At 43.4% G+C, this 18,717-nt stretch overlaps 1 protein-coding gene across 2 annotated transcripts in view; it reads right to left on the bottom strand.

Annotated features, from left to right (window-relative positions):
• Nucleotides 1–18,717, bottom strand: part of RNF38 (ring finger protein 38) — a 348,251-nt gene that overhangs the window by 38,333 nt on the left and 291,201 nt on the right. For both annotated transcript variants that reach the window (XM_030194345.1, XM_030194346.1), the window contains exon 10: nt 14,479–14,600. In XM_030194345.1, coding sequence (XP_030050205.1) covers nt 14,479–14,600 — 122 coding nt within the window. The remainder of the gene's footprint in view (nt 1–14,478; nt 14,601–18,717) is intronic.

Genomic DNA, 18,717 nt, shown 5'->3' with positions numbered 1-18,717 from the left:
AGAAATGTGGGTCTCCTGCAAAAAGATTACATCTGCTTTGATCCTGTTTAACAGTTGCAATATTTTTTGGTGTTTAATCAGAGATGTTACTCCTCCCACATTCCAGGAGACAAACCTCAATGGTCTGATCCCTCTCCTTTTGGTTCTTTCTGAATCAAAGATCGAATTTCTCCTTGAGTAGGAGGAGCCAGCCCAGCTCCTAACTCCCCCTTTTTGTCTAGAGCAGCAGTTAAGTTATGCTCCTGTGTCTTCCCAATTATCCTCTCATGGATTTCTGCCGCACCCCCCCCCCCCAGCCTACACAGAGTCGAACCCTCCCTGTTCCCATTATTCTTCCCCTCTAGTACACCCCCCCTGCCCCTTCCTCATCTTTTCTACCCATCCCTGCTCCCCACCTTGATCTAATCCCCTGTCCCCCCAATTCCAGTATGGCCTTTTGCAAGGCCTGCCCGACCATGAATCTATCATGTCCGGCATTCTAACAGGTCCCCCCGAGGAGAATCTCCTGTTCCCTCCCACCCCCCGAACAGCCCTCTATTTGTACACCAGCCTACCTCCTGTCCTCTCTGTATATGGGTGACATTATAAACATTCCTATATATCTAAGCTCTAATTTACGAGCCTGGGGGCTTTTACTAATTCAGCCTTGTGTTCCTCATTCTTGTGTGTCTTGGATTTCATATCCTCTATGGTGTTACCTTGTCCCCTTTTATGGGGTGGTTTACCTATTTATAGAGTTATCATGATGGAAAAATCATATGTCTCCCTTGAATAATGCAACCTTTAACATAGTCAAAACTTGTGTGTATATTATAGCTATATCAAAGTTCCAGTACTCCTCCCCTCTCCCCCCCCCAAATTCCTTTTAAACTATAAGCATCCTACGTGCATTCAGTATTACCACAAATCATGGACTCAAGCAAACCTTCAGCCCTGCATGTGATCGAGATATCCTATGTCTAATCCTCTTTGCTTGTATAAGTAGTTAGGCTTTGCAAGTCCTTCAAGCCGTCTCCGCTCATTCTGCCTCATCATGTTTGCTCTTCAGATGGTATTTCCATTATCCATTCTTGCCAATCTTTCTTTGCGTTTATCTGATCCAGTGTTCCTGGTAGGTTTCCATAGTCATTTGCTGGAGGGGGTAAGTATCCCATATCAATAATCTACATTATTTTTGTCCCGCTGGGGTCTACGAGTTGCAACTCCGACTTTCGTCCTCATACACCTCATAGTCCATATCATGTGCGATGCCGCAGGGAGTCTTCAAGTCAGATTTGCAAAAAAGCCCGTGCCGCCTCCGGTGTATCAAAAAAGGAAGTTTTCCCATCTGAGTAAATCTTGAGGCGTGCTGGGTATAGTAGCGCGAACTGCACTTGTTTTTGGTGCAAAGTGGAGCAAATTGGAGAGTATGTTTTCCGCAACGCAGCGACTCTGGATGAGAAGTCTTGAAAACAGAGGACAGTTTTCGTTTCGTATTTTAGCGGGCCTTTCACCCGTATAGCTCTTAAGATCTCCGTTTTGTGAACATAGTTCAGCAGCTTAAAGATGTCTATCTGCGGCCTGGTTTCCCCCTGGCGCTTCGGTCCCAGTCTGTAAGCCCTCTCAATGTGGAGGGGGCCCGCTGTCGATTGTAATTACAGTGTAGTAGTAAGCCAGTCCTCCAGAAAGGTCTCTAATTCTCTGTCCGCGATGTTTTCCGGTAATCCAACTAAGCGTAGATTACCTCTACGTGATCTGTTTTCCATGTCGTCTAATTTAGATTTGAGGTCAGACACCCGTCTCTGCAGTGACTCTGTGTCAGTTGTTATTTGCTGCATCCGGTCCTCCAAATCCGATATGCGTTGGCATGAAGCAGCAAATTCTCCCTTGATCGCTTCCATTTTATCATCCAATTTCTCCAGTGTTGCGCTGATCCCCTGAAATTTTTTGTCCAGAGTGTGGGTTAGAGCTTGGGTGACTTCTGTAACTATCTCCGCCACCCACGCAGAACTCACTGAACTGGGGCCTCCGCTCTCTTGGTCAGCCATCTTGGTTAGTTCTGGCGCTTTTTGTTTTTCACCTTGTTTCCGGGTTACTTTGCTCGCCATCGAGTTAACAATATTCGGTGCGCCCCTGGTATCCTTCGGTTCGGTTTTCTTTCACTTGGAACGCTCGGTAGCAGCTTTAACCGTCGTGTTAGGGCCGTTCAGGGGGTCGGACCGACGGAGCTCTCCTCGGATGCATCTGGTCTTCAGCACGTCATCACGTGACCCTCCTTTAGTTCTTCCTTTAATCGAGCAAGTTCCCCCCAAACTGTTGAGGACCAGGAAACAAAAACAAATCAACAAACAGTAATATTCAATCTTTCCAGTAAGAGGTTAACGAGGACACAGACTCAAGTATTATCTCTCGGTTTATTCATTCGTCCCCACACACAGATATGATTCGTATCAAACTAAAAGACAATTGCACAAATTTTTCAGAATACTACTACTAAACATTTCTAGAGCGCTACTAGGGTTACACAGCGCTGTACAATTTAACAAAGAAGAATATTCGCTGCCCAAAGGACGCCTGTTCTTTGATACTTCACCAGAAGAACAAGAGCAACCAGTGGAGGGAGATACTTCATTCATTACTATACACCATCTTCCATCTATATGGTTACCACCAGGTCCACCAGACCATATTATAGAAACTTTTTCTCAATTGGTGTTAAAGGAGGTTACAGAATTGGAAAAACACACACAAAATCTTGCAGAAAATTTTACACTTGATCGATGGAACGGGACCCATCTCTGGTGATTTTGAGAGCGGACAAGGGCGGCGCCATAGTGTTACACGGATTATATCAAAGAGGCACACCGTCAGTTAGCGGATACAACATATTATAAGACTTTACCTATGTACCCCACCTCAAGGTTTCAAATGGAATTAAGGGATATTTTGATTATGGCAAACCAGAAAGGCATTAAAATACTCAGAAAATTTAAATATCTTTATAGATCCTTTCCAGTGATTCCCAGGATATACTTCATACCAAAGATTCACAAATCCATACAAAACCCACCAGGGAGGCCCATTTTATCGGGCAAATGATCATTGTTTGAACCATTATCACAGTATTTGGACCACTTCTTACAGCCTGTATTAAAGGAGATTCCATCCTATTTAAAGGACTCGACGGACCTGTTACAGACACTGGACACCATAGATTTGAATACATATAACAATCACTTACTGGTGACAATAGATATTCAGTCTTTATACTCTAATATTCCACAACCATAGGTGTTACGGATCCTTGACCTATATATTCATGATTTAGAAATCTCCACAGAAAATAAAAAGCAATTCTTGAATACCATAGCGGAATTAGTTTTATCTCGTAATTATTTCTGCCTGGAAAGTACTTTTTATTTACAAACAAAAGGAGTAGCCATGGGGGCTACTGTAGCACCCACGGTAGCTTGTTTATACATGGCTCAATTTGAAAAATCCTATGTCTACACTTCACAATATTTTTCCAACGTTATAATATGGCGTCGTTTCATTGACGACATAATTTTTGTTTGGAATAGCAGTTTGAATGAATTAGAAATATTCTTGAAAGAACTTAACAATTGTGATCCAAATATTATATTCACTTCGACCATAGGCCATCATGAAACAGGTTTTTTGGATGTACACATAGAACTACATCAGGAGAAAATATCGACATCATTATTCAAAAAGCCTACAGACAGAAATACGATATTACATTATTCAAGTCATCACCCCAAACCACTCAAGAATGGCATTCCGGTGGGTCAGTTCTTCCGAGTAAAGCGCTTGTGCAGTGAAAATAACGTATCATACTAAACAAATGATGATCATATTTAAACAAAAAGGATATCCCAATAAAGTGATAAAACAAGCACGGAAGAGAGCACAAAATGCCCATACAGACTGGCTAATCGGCCCACGCACACACAATACAGGACCCGCGAAGACCCTTCAATGTGTTTTACCGTTTTCTCCAACAGATAGCAATATCAAAAATTATACAAAAACAATGGTCAGTTTTACAATTACACCCACAGTTTAAAAATAGACCTTGGACAGCCTACAGTGGAGGCAGAAACATGGGGGAGTTTTTATAAATATTCAGACAGTCAGAGACTCTGTCAGCTAGAAGACATAGTAGTTGCCAGAGCTGCATATATTGTAGGTATGCAATGAACGTTGATAGTGTTATAAATCCAGCTACTGACAGAAGATTTGATTTACGATCTAAAACTGATTGCAACACATCTCAAGCAATATATGCTGTCTGCTGCCCATGTGTTAAGTGGTATATTGGTCAAACGCGGAGAAAGGTGACATTACGCATAGGGGAGCATCTTAGTAATATTCGGACTAACAAAGCAGAGGCGCTATTAGTAGAACACTGGCACAACATGGGTCATTCAGAATCTGATTTAAAATATGTGGTGCTGAGTCGAGTGCAATTGCGCTGGGGAGGGCATATTACCGCTGTTTTAACACAACTAGAACAAAGATTCATATATAAATGGGATACAGTACACCCCAATGGTTTAAACAGAGAAATAGAATGGTTAACCCTTTAAGACAGGGGTAGGGGTTTCTAGATCACGTAACGTCCGTTGAGATTAGACAGCTATAGTGACGACGTATAAATAAGAGGATTTCACTAATGTTCTGGTTCACGACAGCTGGGAGGAACGAGCACAGAGATCTCTCCTGGTAAGCTGAGAAACAGTGTTTAATGGATATTGTTTATTACAGGATTATAAAAGTGAATATGAGCTATGGAAATTAGATGCACTTACAGATACATGTTTGTAGCTTCATTTAAACAGATTGGAAATATATTCCCTTGAAAAAGCTCTGAGAGTGAAACGTGGCTCCACGTCGGGAATAGCGGAGGAGTACGGGTTTTAAACACGATGCACTAATCACGGGTGACATGGAGTTAATTCAGGCCGCGCATCAATCCAGCCAAGATAAGTGAAGAAAGTTTATTTCACGTTATTATTAATGATTGTCATCACAAGATACAAGCCTTGTTGAGTAAGGAGAGGAAGGAAGGAAGGAAGGGCGAGTGCTGTGATGTTTGGCAGCTGAATACCTACTCCATACCATATGGTTTAAAGGGCACTACAGCATTACTGAGCACTGCAAGTTAAAAATTATAAAAATTAAGAAACAACACAACACTTGATTTAATAGTGGATTTCTGGTGTAACTGATACATTTAGTTAAATAACCAACACCAGGTTCTTACATTTGATCCCTAATTGATAGATTGATTAAATTTTATTTATTTATTTATTGCATTTGTATCCCACCTTTTCCCACCTATTTGCAGGCTCAAAGTGGCTTACAGAGTGTGGTTATGACATAATCATGTCATGTTAACAGGTACATTTCTTATAGTTTGAATGTTGTTAAGAGAAGATAAGCATATACGATTCTTGATGCAGAGTACAATTATTGCTGTTTAAAGATTGGGTAATTGAGGATAGACAGGGAAGAGTTATGTTAGTTAGAGGTGAGGTGGTCATTGTGTGAGCTGTTGAAGTGGTTTGTAGGCTATGTATTTTCCTTTTGGAAGAGATGAGTTTTCAGAGATTTGCGGAAGTTAGTTACATCGTCAATAGCTTTCAGGTCTGTAGGAAGATCATTCCACAGCTGCGTGCTCAAGTAGGAAAAGGTGGTGGCATGTGTCAGTTTGTATTTCAGTCCTTTGCAACTGGGGAAGTGCAGGTTGAGATATTTGCGGGAGGGATCTTACGCATTTCTGGGAGGCAGGTCCACAAGGTTTAGCATTGAGATTGGGGGCGTCTGCGTGTATAATTTTGTCTACTATCATGCAAATCTTGAACTCGACACGTTCTTTGAGTGGCAGCCAATGGAGTTTCTTTCTTAATGGTTTAGCACTTTCATATTTATTTTTTCCAAATATGAGTCTGGCTGCTGTGTTCTGAGCTGTTTGTAGTTTTTTGATAGTTTGTTCTTCACATGGGTGTCGAGTGTGAGGTTTCGGTCGATAGTCACTCCAAGAATTTTTAGGCTTTGCGCGACGGGGAGAGTACAGTATGTGGAGTAGGTGTTTTTGTTATGTTGTGAGGTTAGTACAAGGCATTGTGTTTTCTCTGCGTTGAGTTTCAGTTTGAACGCATTAGCCCAGGAGTACATGGTTTGGAGGCTTTGATTGATTTCGTTGGTGATTTCGTTTAGATCCTGTTTGAATGGGATGGAGATTGTGACATCGTCTGCATATATATAGGGATTGAAGTTTTGATTGGCTAGGAATTTGGCTAGTGGTATCATCATTAGGTTGAAGAGAGTTGGTGATAGTGGGGATCCTTGAGGAACTCCACATTCAGGTGTCCATGGGGATGATGTATCCACGTTGATTGTGACATGGTATGATCTTGTGGTCAGGAATCCTTTGAACCATTTGAGAACTGTGCCTCTTACTCCGAAGTATTCTGGTATGTGTAACAGTATTTCATGGTTGACCATGTCGAAGGCGCTGGACATGTCGAATTGTAGGAGGAGTATGTTGTTGCCGGTGGCAATAGTTTGTTTGAAGGCGTTCATTGCTGACACTAGTACCGTTTCTATACTGTGATTTGCCCGGAATCCTGATTGTGATTCGTGCAGAATTGAATGTTCGGTTAGGTATTCAGAGAGTTATTTTGTCACTATGCCCTCCATGAGTTTAGTTATGAGTGGGATAGATGCTACTGGGCGATAGTTAGTTAGGTCCGTTGTGCTTTTCTTCACATCTTTTGGTAGTGGGGTGAGTAAGATGTTTCCTTTCTCCGTGGGAAAGAGGCCGTTTTAAAGCCTGAAGTTTATGTGCTTTGTAAGGTTTTTTTTGAATTGTTTGGGGCCTGATTTTATTAGGCTATTGGGGCATACGTCCAATTTGCATTGTGACTTAGCGTATTTTCCGATCCATTTTGAGAATTCGTCATAAGATATTGTGTCAAACTTGGTCCATGATCGATCTGCTGGGCATTCCCCTGGTTTTGGATCTAGGCATTCAAGGATGCTTGTGTACTCAGTTTTATTAGTAGGTATCATGAGTTGTAGCTTTGTGATTTTTTTGTTGAAGTACTTTGCAAGATTGGTTGCAGATGGAGTGTCTGTGCTGTTGGAGGTGACCGGTATGGTGTTTATGAGTTTGTTTACAAGTGTGAAGAGTTTGTGTGTGTCCTTGTAATTTGGTCCTATTGTGGTTTTGTAGTATGTTCTTTTAGTTTGTCTGATAGTGTATTTGTATTTCCATTGTAGTTGTTTCCAGTCATTGAGTGTATGTTCATCTTTTTTCTTGATCCATGCTCGTTCTGATCTTCTAACTTGTGTTTTTAATTATTTTAGTTCCTCATTGAACCATGGTGTGGAATTTATCCTGTGTGAGGTCCTGGTTTGCATTGGTACTATGCTATCTAGTACTGTTTTGCATCTGTTGTCCCATTCTTGGAGAAATTGGAGGGAGTCTGTGGGAGTTGTCCATTCGTCTGTAAAGAATTGTTGCCAAAATGTTTGTGGGTCAATTTTACCTCTCGTATTGTATGTTTTAATCACTTGTTTTTATTGTATCTTTTTTGTTTTCCAACGTAAGGAGAGGTTTGCTTTGTAGTGATCGGTCCATGTCGTGGCTGTCCATATTGTATTTGGAAGTGTAATGTTGGATTCTGATGGGAATTTGTAGGTGATAATATCTAAGGTGTGCCCTTTTTTGTGAGTGGGTTGCATGTTTGGCCAGTGGAGTTCCCATAGTTGGAGGAATTCCTTGCATTCCATTACATTGTTTGAGTTGGCATCTTCCAGATGGAGATTGTCTCCTGCTATAAGAAGGTTCTGGGTGGAAACGCAAGTGTTCGAAATGAAGTCCATAAAGTGTGTTTGTGAATCTTGCCATCTGCCGGGGGGGTCTGTAAAATAGGATTAGGTTTAGGTGATCGCATAGTTTGGGATGATTAATTCTAATTGAGGCTATTTCAAGGTGGGGTAGCATGGATTCTGCTGTTGTTGTAACTATGAATTGAGATTTATAGATTATTGCTATGCCTCCCCCTCTTTTTCCTTCTCTTGTCCAATGGGTTATTTTGTAGCCTGGAGGACAGAGCTCTAGGATTATTGGATCTTTAGAGTCGTGGATCCACGTTTCAGTAATAAGTAGGAAATCGAGGTGTTCATCCGTTATCTAGTCAGTTATGGTGATGGTTTTACTTACTACTGATCTTGCATTGATATATCCTATTTGTATTAGTTGGTGGTGTTCATGTGGGTTCAGGTTGATGGGAATTTCTATCAGTTGTCTATCTTTTTTGGTATTTGATTTTGTTGAATTCTTTTTGTCCTTTCTGTTGGTGGTATTCATGGATGGCAGGTTTCTCCTGGTCTTTTTCTGTTTTTTTTTTTTTTTTATAGGCATATTATACGTGGGTGGTGTGTGAGGTGCGGGTCTGTTGTTGTCTATGTTCATGATTATGAATGTGTGTTGTATTAGGGTGAAGTAGTAGATAATTAGGAATAGTTCATTTGATTTCATCTCAGCAATGCAAGGCAAAGTAAAAACAGGCAAAGCAGATAGAGCGCTTAAGGCAGGCAAAACAATACCAAGGTTATAGTGGGAGTGAGTCTACCCGGTCACCGCAGAGTGAGAGAAGAAGAGAGAAAAAAAAACCCTCAGGCAAGGAATTTAATAGCAGTAAGAGCATTTAAATTGAGGCATTAAGATCACGGGCGTCCTAGCTCAAGCAAGGGAAAGTAGAGCAGAGCAAGCAGTTCCCTCTTTCCACGGTTCGATACCGCTTTCCAGGCTGCGGCAGCACACGTGGGCGGCGACTCTCTCTGTTTTACACCCGGCGTCTCTCCCTCGGTTTCGGTTCCTGGACTCCGGACGGCCTCACGCAATGTTCTCATCCCTCGCCGCTGGACTCGTCTTTCATCTCGGATCCCCGGCCCACTAACCTGGTTGGCGGTGTCGGTGTCGTGATGTTGGTGGCCGGCAGAGAGCCCGGCAGAAGCTCGGGTGAGGCCGTTCGAACTCGCGCTCCTATGTGCAATGGGCCCAGCAATTCAGCCAACTACTCGCCCGTTGCTGTGCGGTCCCTTCTGCCCGCCTCGCGGTCAAGTGGCTGGGTCTATCACAGATCCCACGGTCAGGCTAGGCAGTTGGCTCGTTCGCCGGGGTGGCCGCTCGAAGCCGCGAACTGCGGTTATCGCTCACCCCCACTGTCCTCGTGCCTCTAAACGATTCCAGGGGGTCTGGATTGGTATGGGGCTCCTGAAGGTCGGAGGTTTGCAGTTGGCCTTTAAAGGGCAGTAGTTTCCAGGGGAAGGTCAGTGGGCCATCTCGGTAGTTTTCCCGTCTTCCCCCACGTAGGCCTGTACTCACATGGAGTTTATCCGTGGTGAGGAGCGGCTCGCAATCTCCCGGTGATTTGTGCAAGGTCTCAGCAGTGCGGCGTCAGGTTTTCTGAGCTAAGGGAGATTCGCTATTTACTTTCGGCAGCTCACCACTTCTCGACCGGGATCCGAGCTGCGTGGCCGCGTATTGAGGTAGGGTCGCCGCTGGCAGTGCCCAGGTGTCGGTTTTGTCCCTGGGGTGGCCGCTCGAAACCTCCGGAGTGCAGCTACGGCTCACCCCTGTTGTTTTAGCGTCACTGGATGCTCAGGTCGCTCACCGAGCGGCAGCTCAGAGGGCCAGATCAGCCCGGGAGCACTTTGGCTCGGGAGCTTCTTACTTGAGCTCCTGTCCGTCGGCCATCTTGCCCCACAGTTTTAACTGCCAGACCCTCGACCATTCTTCTAACATTTGGAGATCCCTTCTCATTGTTTCTACTCCAGGGTATCCACTCTATTGGCTATTTTCGTGTCATTTGCAAAAAGACAAACTTTTCCTTCCAACCCTTCAGCAATATCTCCCACAAATATATTAAACAGAATAGGCCCCAGCATCGATCCCTGAGGAACTCCACTGCTCACCTTCCTTTCCTCCGAGCGGATGCCATTTACCACCACCATCTACAACCTGTTGTTCAACCAGTTTCCTATCCAGTTCACCACTTTCGGTCCCAAGTTCAACTCTTTCAAGCTTATTCATGAGTCTTCTGTGGGGGACCGTATCAAAGCCCTTGCTGAAATCCAAGTAGATGAGGTGTTCCAGGCGATCAACACTCTTTCGCCAGGAAAAGCCCCAGGCCCAGATGGGTTTTCTAATAAGTTTTATAAGGTCTTTGCTAAAATTCTAAGCCTGTTGCTGGTTCGACTGTTTAATTCCTTTAGTGTAGGCCAACCGATACAAAAAATCTGGAATCTGGCGACTATCTCAGTAATATTAAAACCGGGTAAAGACCCCCTTAATTGCGGGTCCTATCGTCCCATCTCACTGCTAGGGGTCGACTACAAAATCTTTACTAAGATCTTGGCCACCCGTTTACAAAGATACCTTCCGTCTTTGATACATGAAGATCAAACAGGCTTCATTAGTGGTCGGCAAACCTTTGACAACATACGAAGGGCCCTCCATCTCATATACTATGCTAGGTCGGCTAGAAATCCAAGTAGACTGCATCTAGTGCACATCCTTCACCCAAGTTCTTTGGTCACCCAGTCAAAGAAGTCAATAAGATTTCTTTGGCAGGATTTTCCTTTGGTAAAGCCAATTTGCCTTGGGTCCTGTAACCCGTTTGCTTCTAGAAAGTTATCTATCCTTTCTTTCAGCAGCGACTCCATTATTTTTCGTACCACCGAGATGAGACTTACCGGTCTGTAGTTTCCCACTTCTTCCCAGTCTCCAGTTTTGTGAAGAGGGACTACATCCGCTCGTCTCCAATCCTGTCTCTAAAGATCTATTAAATAAATCTTTAAGAGGTCCCAACAAGACCTTTCTGAGCTCCTTCAGTATCCTGGGATGTATCCCATCCGGCCCCATAGCTTTCTCCACCTTCAGATTCTCAAGCTGTTTATAAACTCTTTCTTCTATACACGGCACAGTATCTACTTCATTCCCAGATGTTCCCTTGGCAGCTGACCACGGTCTTTCTCCAAGATTTTCCTCCATGAACACCAAGGAGAAGTAACTGTTTAGCACGTTTGCTTTATCTTCATCACTCTTCACATACCCATTCTCATTATCTTTCACTCTTGCAATTCCAGTCCTATCTTTTCTCCTTTCTCCAATATATCTGAAAAAGGTCTTGTCACCTCTCTTTACATCTTTTGTCATTTTTTCTTCCACTTGTGTTTTCACTAGCCGTATTTCCCTCTTCGCTTCTTTTAATATGATAATTTTTCCGTGATCCTCTCACTGCGTTCTTTTGTATTTCTTGAACAAAGCCTCTTTTACTCTTATTTTTTCAGCTACTTGTTTGGAGAACCATATAGGCTTCCAGCTTCTCTTGTTTTTGTTTACTTTCCTTTCGCAAACATCAGTTGCCATATTTATAGCAGCCTTTAGCTTTCACCATTGATTTTCCACATCTCCTACGCCTTCTCACGCTAACAGCTCCTTCTTCAGGTATTCCCCCACTTTATCAAAATCAGTACGTCTGAAATCCAGTACTTTTGAGTTTTGTGCGTCCACACTTCGCCTTTGCCCATATATCGAACTGTTTGGTGTGATGATCACTATTACATAGGTGGTAACCCACCCGGATATTGGAAACACTTCCTCCATTCGTAAGCACTATATTCAGCATCGACCCTTCCCGCGTGGCTTCCGTCACCATTTGTCTGAGCAAGGCACTTTGAGAGGCATCCACAATCTCCCTACTTCTTTCCGACTCTGAAGATGGGACATTCCAATTCATGTCAAACAAATTGAAATCTCCCAACAGTAGCACCTCCCCTTTCATACCAATCTTTTGAATATCTTCTATTAGATCCTTGTCTAACTTCTCCGTTTGTGCTGGAGGTCTGTAAATAACCCCCGTGTGGAATGCAGGTTCTGTCTTTTCTTTCCAGGGCGTTCCATAAAGTTTCTTCCTTTCCTCAGGTTCCCTGCATTTCAGCCGCTCTGATATTGTCTCTCACATACAGCGCCACTCCTCCACCTCTTCGGCCCTCTCTATCCTTCCTTAAAAAATTACAGCCCGCTACGGTCACATCCCATTCATGGGAATCGCTATTACAGCGCCGTGGTTCAACAACAATATCCAAGTTTTCTTGCAAGCCCTGTTGTTTGAAGAAAACTTGGTTATTGTTGAACCTTTTTACTTTGACTACCTTTTAAGTCTTGAACCTTTTTACTTAGACTACGAGCATTTGTGCTCATTGCTTTCCATGTGCTTAGTGAGTTTAGGTGGTTTTCTATATTTACATGACTTTTCCCTCTGCCATCGTGTTTATTCTGGGGGTGACTTTCTGAATTCCCTTGTTTCCTTTTGTCACCCCCATCCTCTAGTTTAAATGTCTAGAAACATACTATCTGAATTTCTTCCCAAGGATCCTTTTTCCCATCACAGAAAGATGTAGCCCATCATTAGAGTACAGCCTGTTATTTTTCCACGTATTACCCCCATGCTCCAATGTATCTAAAACCTTCTTCTTTACACCAAGACTCAAGTCAATTATTGAATTCCACTGTTTTGCGTAGTCTTTCCTCTCCCTTCCCCCATGTAATAATTACTTCAGAAAAGGCCAGTCTGAACCAAAGATTTCAGTCCCTCCCCAAGCTTCTGGAACTCAACTTTGGTCTTGTTACTTCTGACCAAACATCCTCCTTCTATCTTACATTAGATGTTCAATCAGTTTGTGGAGGGCTACTGTAAAGACATATCATAAGTCTCTTACAAAGATCCCATGAGACTGCACCCCAACTCCGTTATCTTTTACTTCAGTATGTCTGAAGCCTACACTTTACACAGATTAACATTTGTCTTACTCTGTGGTGCAGTCAGCTCAGTCCCAGCTGAGCTCCATGAGGAATATCACAATTTGTTACTGCTCAACCTCGGAGAGAGAAATTTCTCCTCAAGAACTTTACAAAGCTGCAGCAAGAGGCATACACCCTTCCATTCACTATATACTCCTCTTTCCTGCTTGATTTTGATTCAGTCAGAAAACTCATGACAACTGGACTGTGACTTGCAAGAACTAGTCTGATAGAGAAGACTTGCCAGGTCTGCAGATTCACTCCCCCCCCCCCCCCTACAAGGTGCACTTCTTCAGAAGATTTCTTTTTGCCACTATTTTGATTTAAAAGAGTATGACAAGCCTCTTTCCTTGATCTTCAGGAAGATTAAAAAATGAGTGGAGGAGTGGCCTAGTGGTTAGGGTGGTGGACTTTGGTCCTGGGGAACTGAGGAACTGAGTTCGATTCCCACTTCAGGCACAGGCAGCTCCTTGTGACTGTGGGCAAGTCACTTAACCCTCCAGTGCCCCATGTAAGCCACATTGAGCCTGCCATGAGTGGGAAAGCGTGGGGTACAAATATAACAAAAATAAATAAAATAAATAAATGCAACCCAGTGTTTGGAATACTAATATACCTAAGTGTACCTAAAGATATTGTAGATATCTGAATTTGTTAAATCTTTCCATATCTTCAAATGAAGATTTGGCAAAACCCTGCTAAGTACCCCTCCAATGTCAAAAATTCTGATTGTCAATTACCACAGTTAGAAAAATATCAATTACCGCATTATTCCTTATTGGTAAAATCTGCTCAAAAGAAGTCAAAGCCCCATGATTCAGTCCACCAAAAAAGGATACACACATTCCGGATCTCTTTTGCAGACACCTGTTTCAAAATGCCATACCTTTCAATCACGAATCTGTGTGCCAACTTTTCATAGTGTAGTTCATGCACTTTATAATAGAAGAGTTACAAACTTTTGGATTTTCTTCTTTCAGATCACAGAAAAGCTTCACAGCTTTGTGTATTCAAGAAATGTAGTAAGCATCTGCAAAATCTTCTTTTGATATTTTTAACATACAAGAAGTTCAGTTTTGCCCACATGGGCCCTCAAAAAATGGTCTGGCTTTGAGCATCCAGTCCCAATCCAGTCCAGCACTTTTCTCTCTTCCCCACCTCCAGCCCCCAGTCCGGCACCTCTGTACTTTTTTCCTCCCTGCTTCTGCTGCAGAGTTTGCAACTTACTGCATTGGCGCTACTCAGCCCTGATTCACATACACAGTGCATTGAGGGCAGTGGCCGTGAGAAGCAGGGAGAAAGAGCTGCAGAGGACAGGAGTGTGCCAGAGAAGAGAGAAGTGCAGGCAGAGCAATGCTGGATGTTTACAGGTGGAGGAGAGAGAGGCGTTAACTCGTGTTAACAATTTTAACCTGAATTAAACATTTAACACGTTAAATGTACAGCCCTAATATTTATGGCACTTTATATTTTCAATATTATTACCCACAGATATGTTAAGGTTAGGATCACTGGCCCACTATATACTTTAATTTCTTTTACTATAACACTTAAATTTACACAAAACTGAAAATCTAAGTAAAACTGAAAATACTTACAAAGTCTGTTCTGACTGATGGCTGTTTGGATTAAATCTATAAGATGGAAGTTGTTCAATGTCAGTTTTTGTTAATCCCCGTGGTTTGGCTTCTCCTAGTCTTTCTGCCAGATTCAGCAATGCCTGCAACATTAGTTTCTAAATGTAAGTACCAACTCTACATAATGACTATATAAATTTTTTAAACTTTATGCAAAAAAACAAAACACAAATTTAGAATTATCTTCTTTTCCACCTATACAAAATATTCTGTAAAGGAGAAACAGTCTGCTTCTGGTAAACACCAAATGTTGGTATTTTTTTTTACTAATACAGCTTTATTTAATTCACAAAAAATGGCATTTTTTAAACATATTATCAAATATACTCAATTCAGTACGTAAGCCTTCTTTAAACACAGCAAATTAACAATTCTAAGCTATATGCTTGAACTAAAACTAGACAAAACCACTAATTCTAAGCAGCCCCCCCCCAAGAAACTCAGCCATACGTTCATTACTTTTTCCCAATTCCCATACTCCAACACAAACATCAGCACTCTGCCAACTCCTCTTTCCTCTCTCCTTCTTCCTTCTTTTTTTCTTGGCCTATCCTCCTCTTTTCTCTCCTCCCCCCCCCCCCCACCAATTCCTCCTATTTGCACCACCTCCCCAATCCATTGAGGAACTGTTCTTTTAGTTGGCTGCTCTGCCCTCAAAGTTCTAACAAGCTCCCCAGGCCATGATATATCCTTCAGGTATCTTTGAGATTGCTCAGAATCTTTGTAACTGCATAATCTCTACCATTTTTCCCCTTTCATCAGCCAATTGTAGGAGGCTGATTACAGCGAGATTACTGTTAGGGGATCAAAGGTGCCATTTTTTAACCTGGGCACCAATAGGTAGGAGTGTTCAGGGATTGCTCCTGCTCTCAAACACTAAGGAGTCCCTCAGTAAGAGCTGAAGGGAGTAGGGTGCGGTGGGAGTTCTATGGCTGATGTCAGAATAGGTGTTGGGTGAGGGAGGGGGATCATATGGCTGATGACTGGGGGGGGGGGGGGGAAGAGAGTGTGAGTAACTTGATCCCAGCACTGATCCCTTTACCAACCAGATACTGGGCCTGATTTGGGATCTGATATTTACATTTCTACAGCGAGGAACTCATAATATTCCTAGCTGTAGCAATGCATTATTTATGATACGAGGATGTTCTTTTTTTCAGTGTCTTCATTTTTAAAATGGCTGCTACTGCTGGATGTGCTGGCAAATACATGTGCACTTCTACATGTCCTTATACATATTTTAAAAAGGGTTCTGTGTTCAGCAAAGCCTTTTGTAAAATACAGGGGAAACTCCACACATCCTCATCTGGACATCTCAATTGTCTGTGACCTAAATAAAATGGGCCTTCACATGCTTTAAGCCACCTGACTTCTTGAAGCAGACATTTATGGACATGGTTCTATTCTTGTGCTAAGACCTCTGGCAACTGAGCTGCCTGCCTACATACGTCTGCCTCAATAGGTCACATTACAAGGCTTATAACCTGTATCTGTCATGGTATCTGTACCTGTCCTGGCAACAACCGATGATCTCTAAACAGATCTCAAGTGATATCATGATCTTGTCCCAAGTACATGAAAACGGTAACGGAATTCAAACATGCGTGGGATAGGCATAAAGGAATCCTGTGCAGAAGGAATGGATCCACAGAAGTTTAGCTGAAATTGGATGGCGGGGGAAGAGGGGTTGGTGGTTGAGAGGCTAGGATAGGGGAGGGCAGACTTATACGGGGTCTGTGCCAGAGCCGGTGATGGGAGGCGGGAAATACTGCTGGACAGACTTATACGGTCTGTGCCCTGAAAAAGACAGGTACAAATCAAGGTAAGGTATACACATATGAGTTTATCGTGGGCAGACTAGATGGACCGTGCAGGTCTTTTTCTGCAGTCATCTACTATGTTACTATGAGACATCTTGAAGGAGTGTACAGCATTACACATTTTTTTAATAATTAGAACTGAGACCATACAGAATTAAAATAAAAAATTAAAATCTTCAGTGCAATCAGATCAGAGATGGAGTCACATGGTCAGACCTCCTACCACCTAAAACCAGTTTCGCTGCAGTATTCTGGACGGTTTTCAATCTATGCAATTGCTTTTGAGGAAGACCAATGAAAACCACATTATAATAATCTAATGTAGAAAGGACCAAGGACTGAATAATCTATTGAAACTTGCCTTCCTCTAAATATCGCTTAAGTCTCCTCAACCATTGTTTTTCATACTAACCGGTTTTTCACTTATCCGACAATGGCTCAGTCCTGTTTTCTTTGGATAATTGAGACTGTACTGTATAACTGGCAGATGTATCCCAATAATAATCCTTCCGGCAAAAGAATCGGTTGGAACGCTAGATGACCAAGGAGTAAAAGGGGCGATCAGGGAAGACAAAGCCGTAGCACAGAGATTAAATGAATTCTTTGCTTCAGTCTTCACCAAGGAAGATTTGGGTGGGATACCGGTGCTAGAAATGAATTCTCTGTAAACCTGGAGGATGTAATGGGGCAGTTCTACAAGCTGAAGAGTAGCAAATCTCCTGGACCGGATGGTATTCATCCCTGAGTACTGATAGAACTGAAAAATGAACTTGCAGACTTATTGTTAGTAATATGTAATTTATCCTTAAAATCGAGTGGGTACCGGAAGATTGGAGGGTGGCCAATATAACGCTGATTTTTAGGGGATCACGTGATGCATCAGGAGCGGTAGCAGGGCTGCAAAGCTGCTCCGAGGTCCCCGCTCGCCTTTTCACCCTCGATGGTGCAGCACGACCCCCAAACGGCGCTGATTTTACCCCAGCTGGAGCTGTACACCTGCATGGAACAATTTATTGTTCCACTTCCGTCTGGAGTGACGAAGAGAGGGCCAAAAATCGAAAAAGAGAAGGGGAGTCCGTCCGGAGGCGCTGGCAAGATGGCAGCCACACCTCCGAGTAGCGAAGCGGAATTCTCCACGAAACAGCTGATGCAGCTGGTATCGGAGGTGGGGACGGTCCTAGAACCGCGATTCACATCCCTGGAGGGCCAGTTCGGCAAACTGGAAGGCATGCTGGTGGAGAACTCCGGGAGGACCGCAGAGGTGGAGAAATGAGTCTCCGCACTTGAAGACACGTGGCAAGCTGCAGGAACCTGAGATAGCCAGCTTAAAGGAGCAGATTGCCACTCAGAGAGAAAAACTCGATGATCTGAAGAATCGAGCCCGGCGAAACAACCTCAGGTTAATAGGGCTGCCTGAGATGATCCAGGATCGGAATTTGGGCTCCACGCTAGAACAGTGGCTCAAGACAGAATTTGCGCTGTCTGATAGCAGGGGGCCTCTCTGTGTCGAGAGAGCTCACAGGCTGGGAAGGCCTCGAGTGGATAACATGAGACCACGTGTGGTAATAATTAAAATACTCAATTATATCCACAAAGATGAGATTTTACAAGGCTACCGAATGAAAAGGGAATCGCTGACTTACTCAGGCGCCCGGATCAGAATTTTCCAGGATTATTCTACGGTGGTGCAGGAGAAAAGGAAAAAGTTTCACCCGATTTGCACAAAATTGGTGGAGAAACAAATGAGGTTCATGTTAATCTACCCTGTAGTGCTAAAAATCCACAATGACGGGAAATGGTCATCCTTTGACTCAGAACAATCAGCTTTGCAATATATCAATCGGATGGGTATATCAATCGGATGGAAAGAGACATGAAGTCTCCTGCCTGAGCTCGACTAGTGGCTACCAGGAAGATATGTAAGGCATGAGACTCTGGCTGCGGTGTGACATTTGGGACTTATGCATGGGGGGTCTGACAGGGGAAAAAGATGATTGGAAGACACCGGGGGGTGGAGGGGAGTGGGGACCTCAGCATGTGTATGATCTTGTCTCGATGGGGGGAAGCCTCTCGAGGTTTGGGGTTCAGCGAGGGGTGGGGATAGGGAGAAGGGGGGAGGTGTAGGAGGTTTGGGGGTGGGGGTTAAGAGGGAGCACAGGAAGGGGGAAGAAGGGAGTGAGTGTGAGGGAGGTCCATAGAGGGGCTTTGGTTGTATGGGGGGCAGTAGTGGTGAATGTGGCCAATGTAGTGCTTGGTATGAAAGAGGATTGGTATGGAGGGACAGGAGGTTTCGGGGGAGGGGCTGGGCCCCCGGAACCTACATGGTGGACATTGCGGCTAACAGGAAGTGACAGAGAGTTATGTCAAACTGTAAAATACT

The sequence above is a fragment of the Microcaecilia unicolor genome, chromosome 2, assembly GCF_901765095.1.
Source record: "Microcaecilia unicolor chromosome 2, aMicUni1.1, whole genome shotgun sequence".
NCBI lineage: Eukaryota > Metazoa > Chordata > Amphibia > Gymnophiona > Siphonopidae > Microcaecilia > Microcaecilia unicolor.
This window is presented reverse-complemented; position numbering and strand designations above follow the sequence as displayed.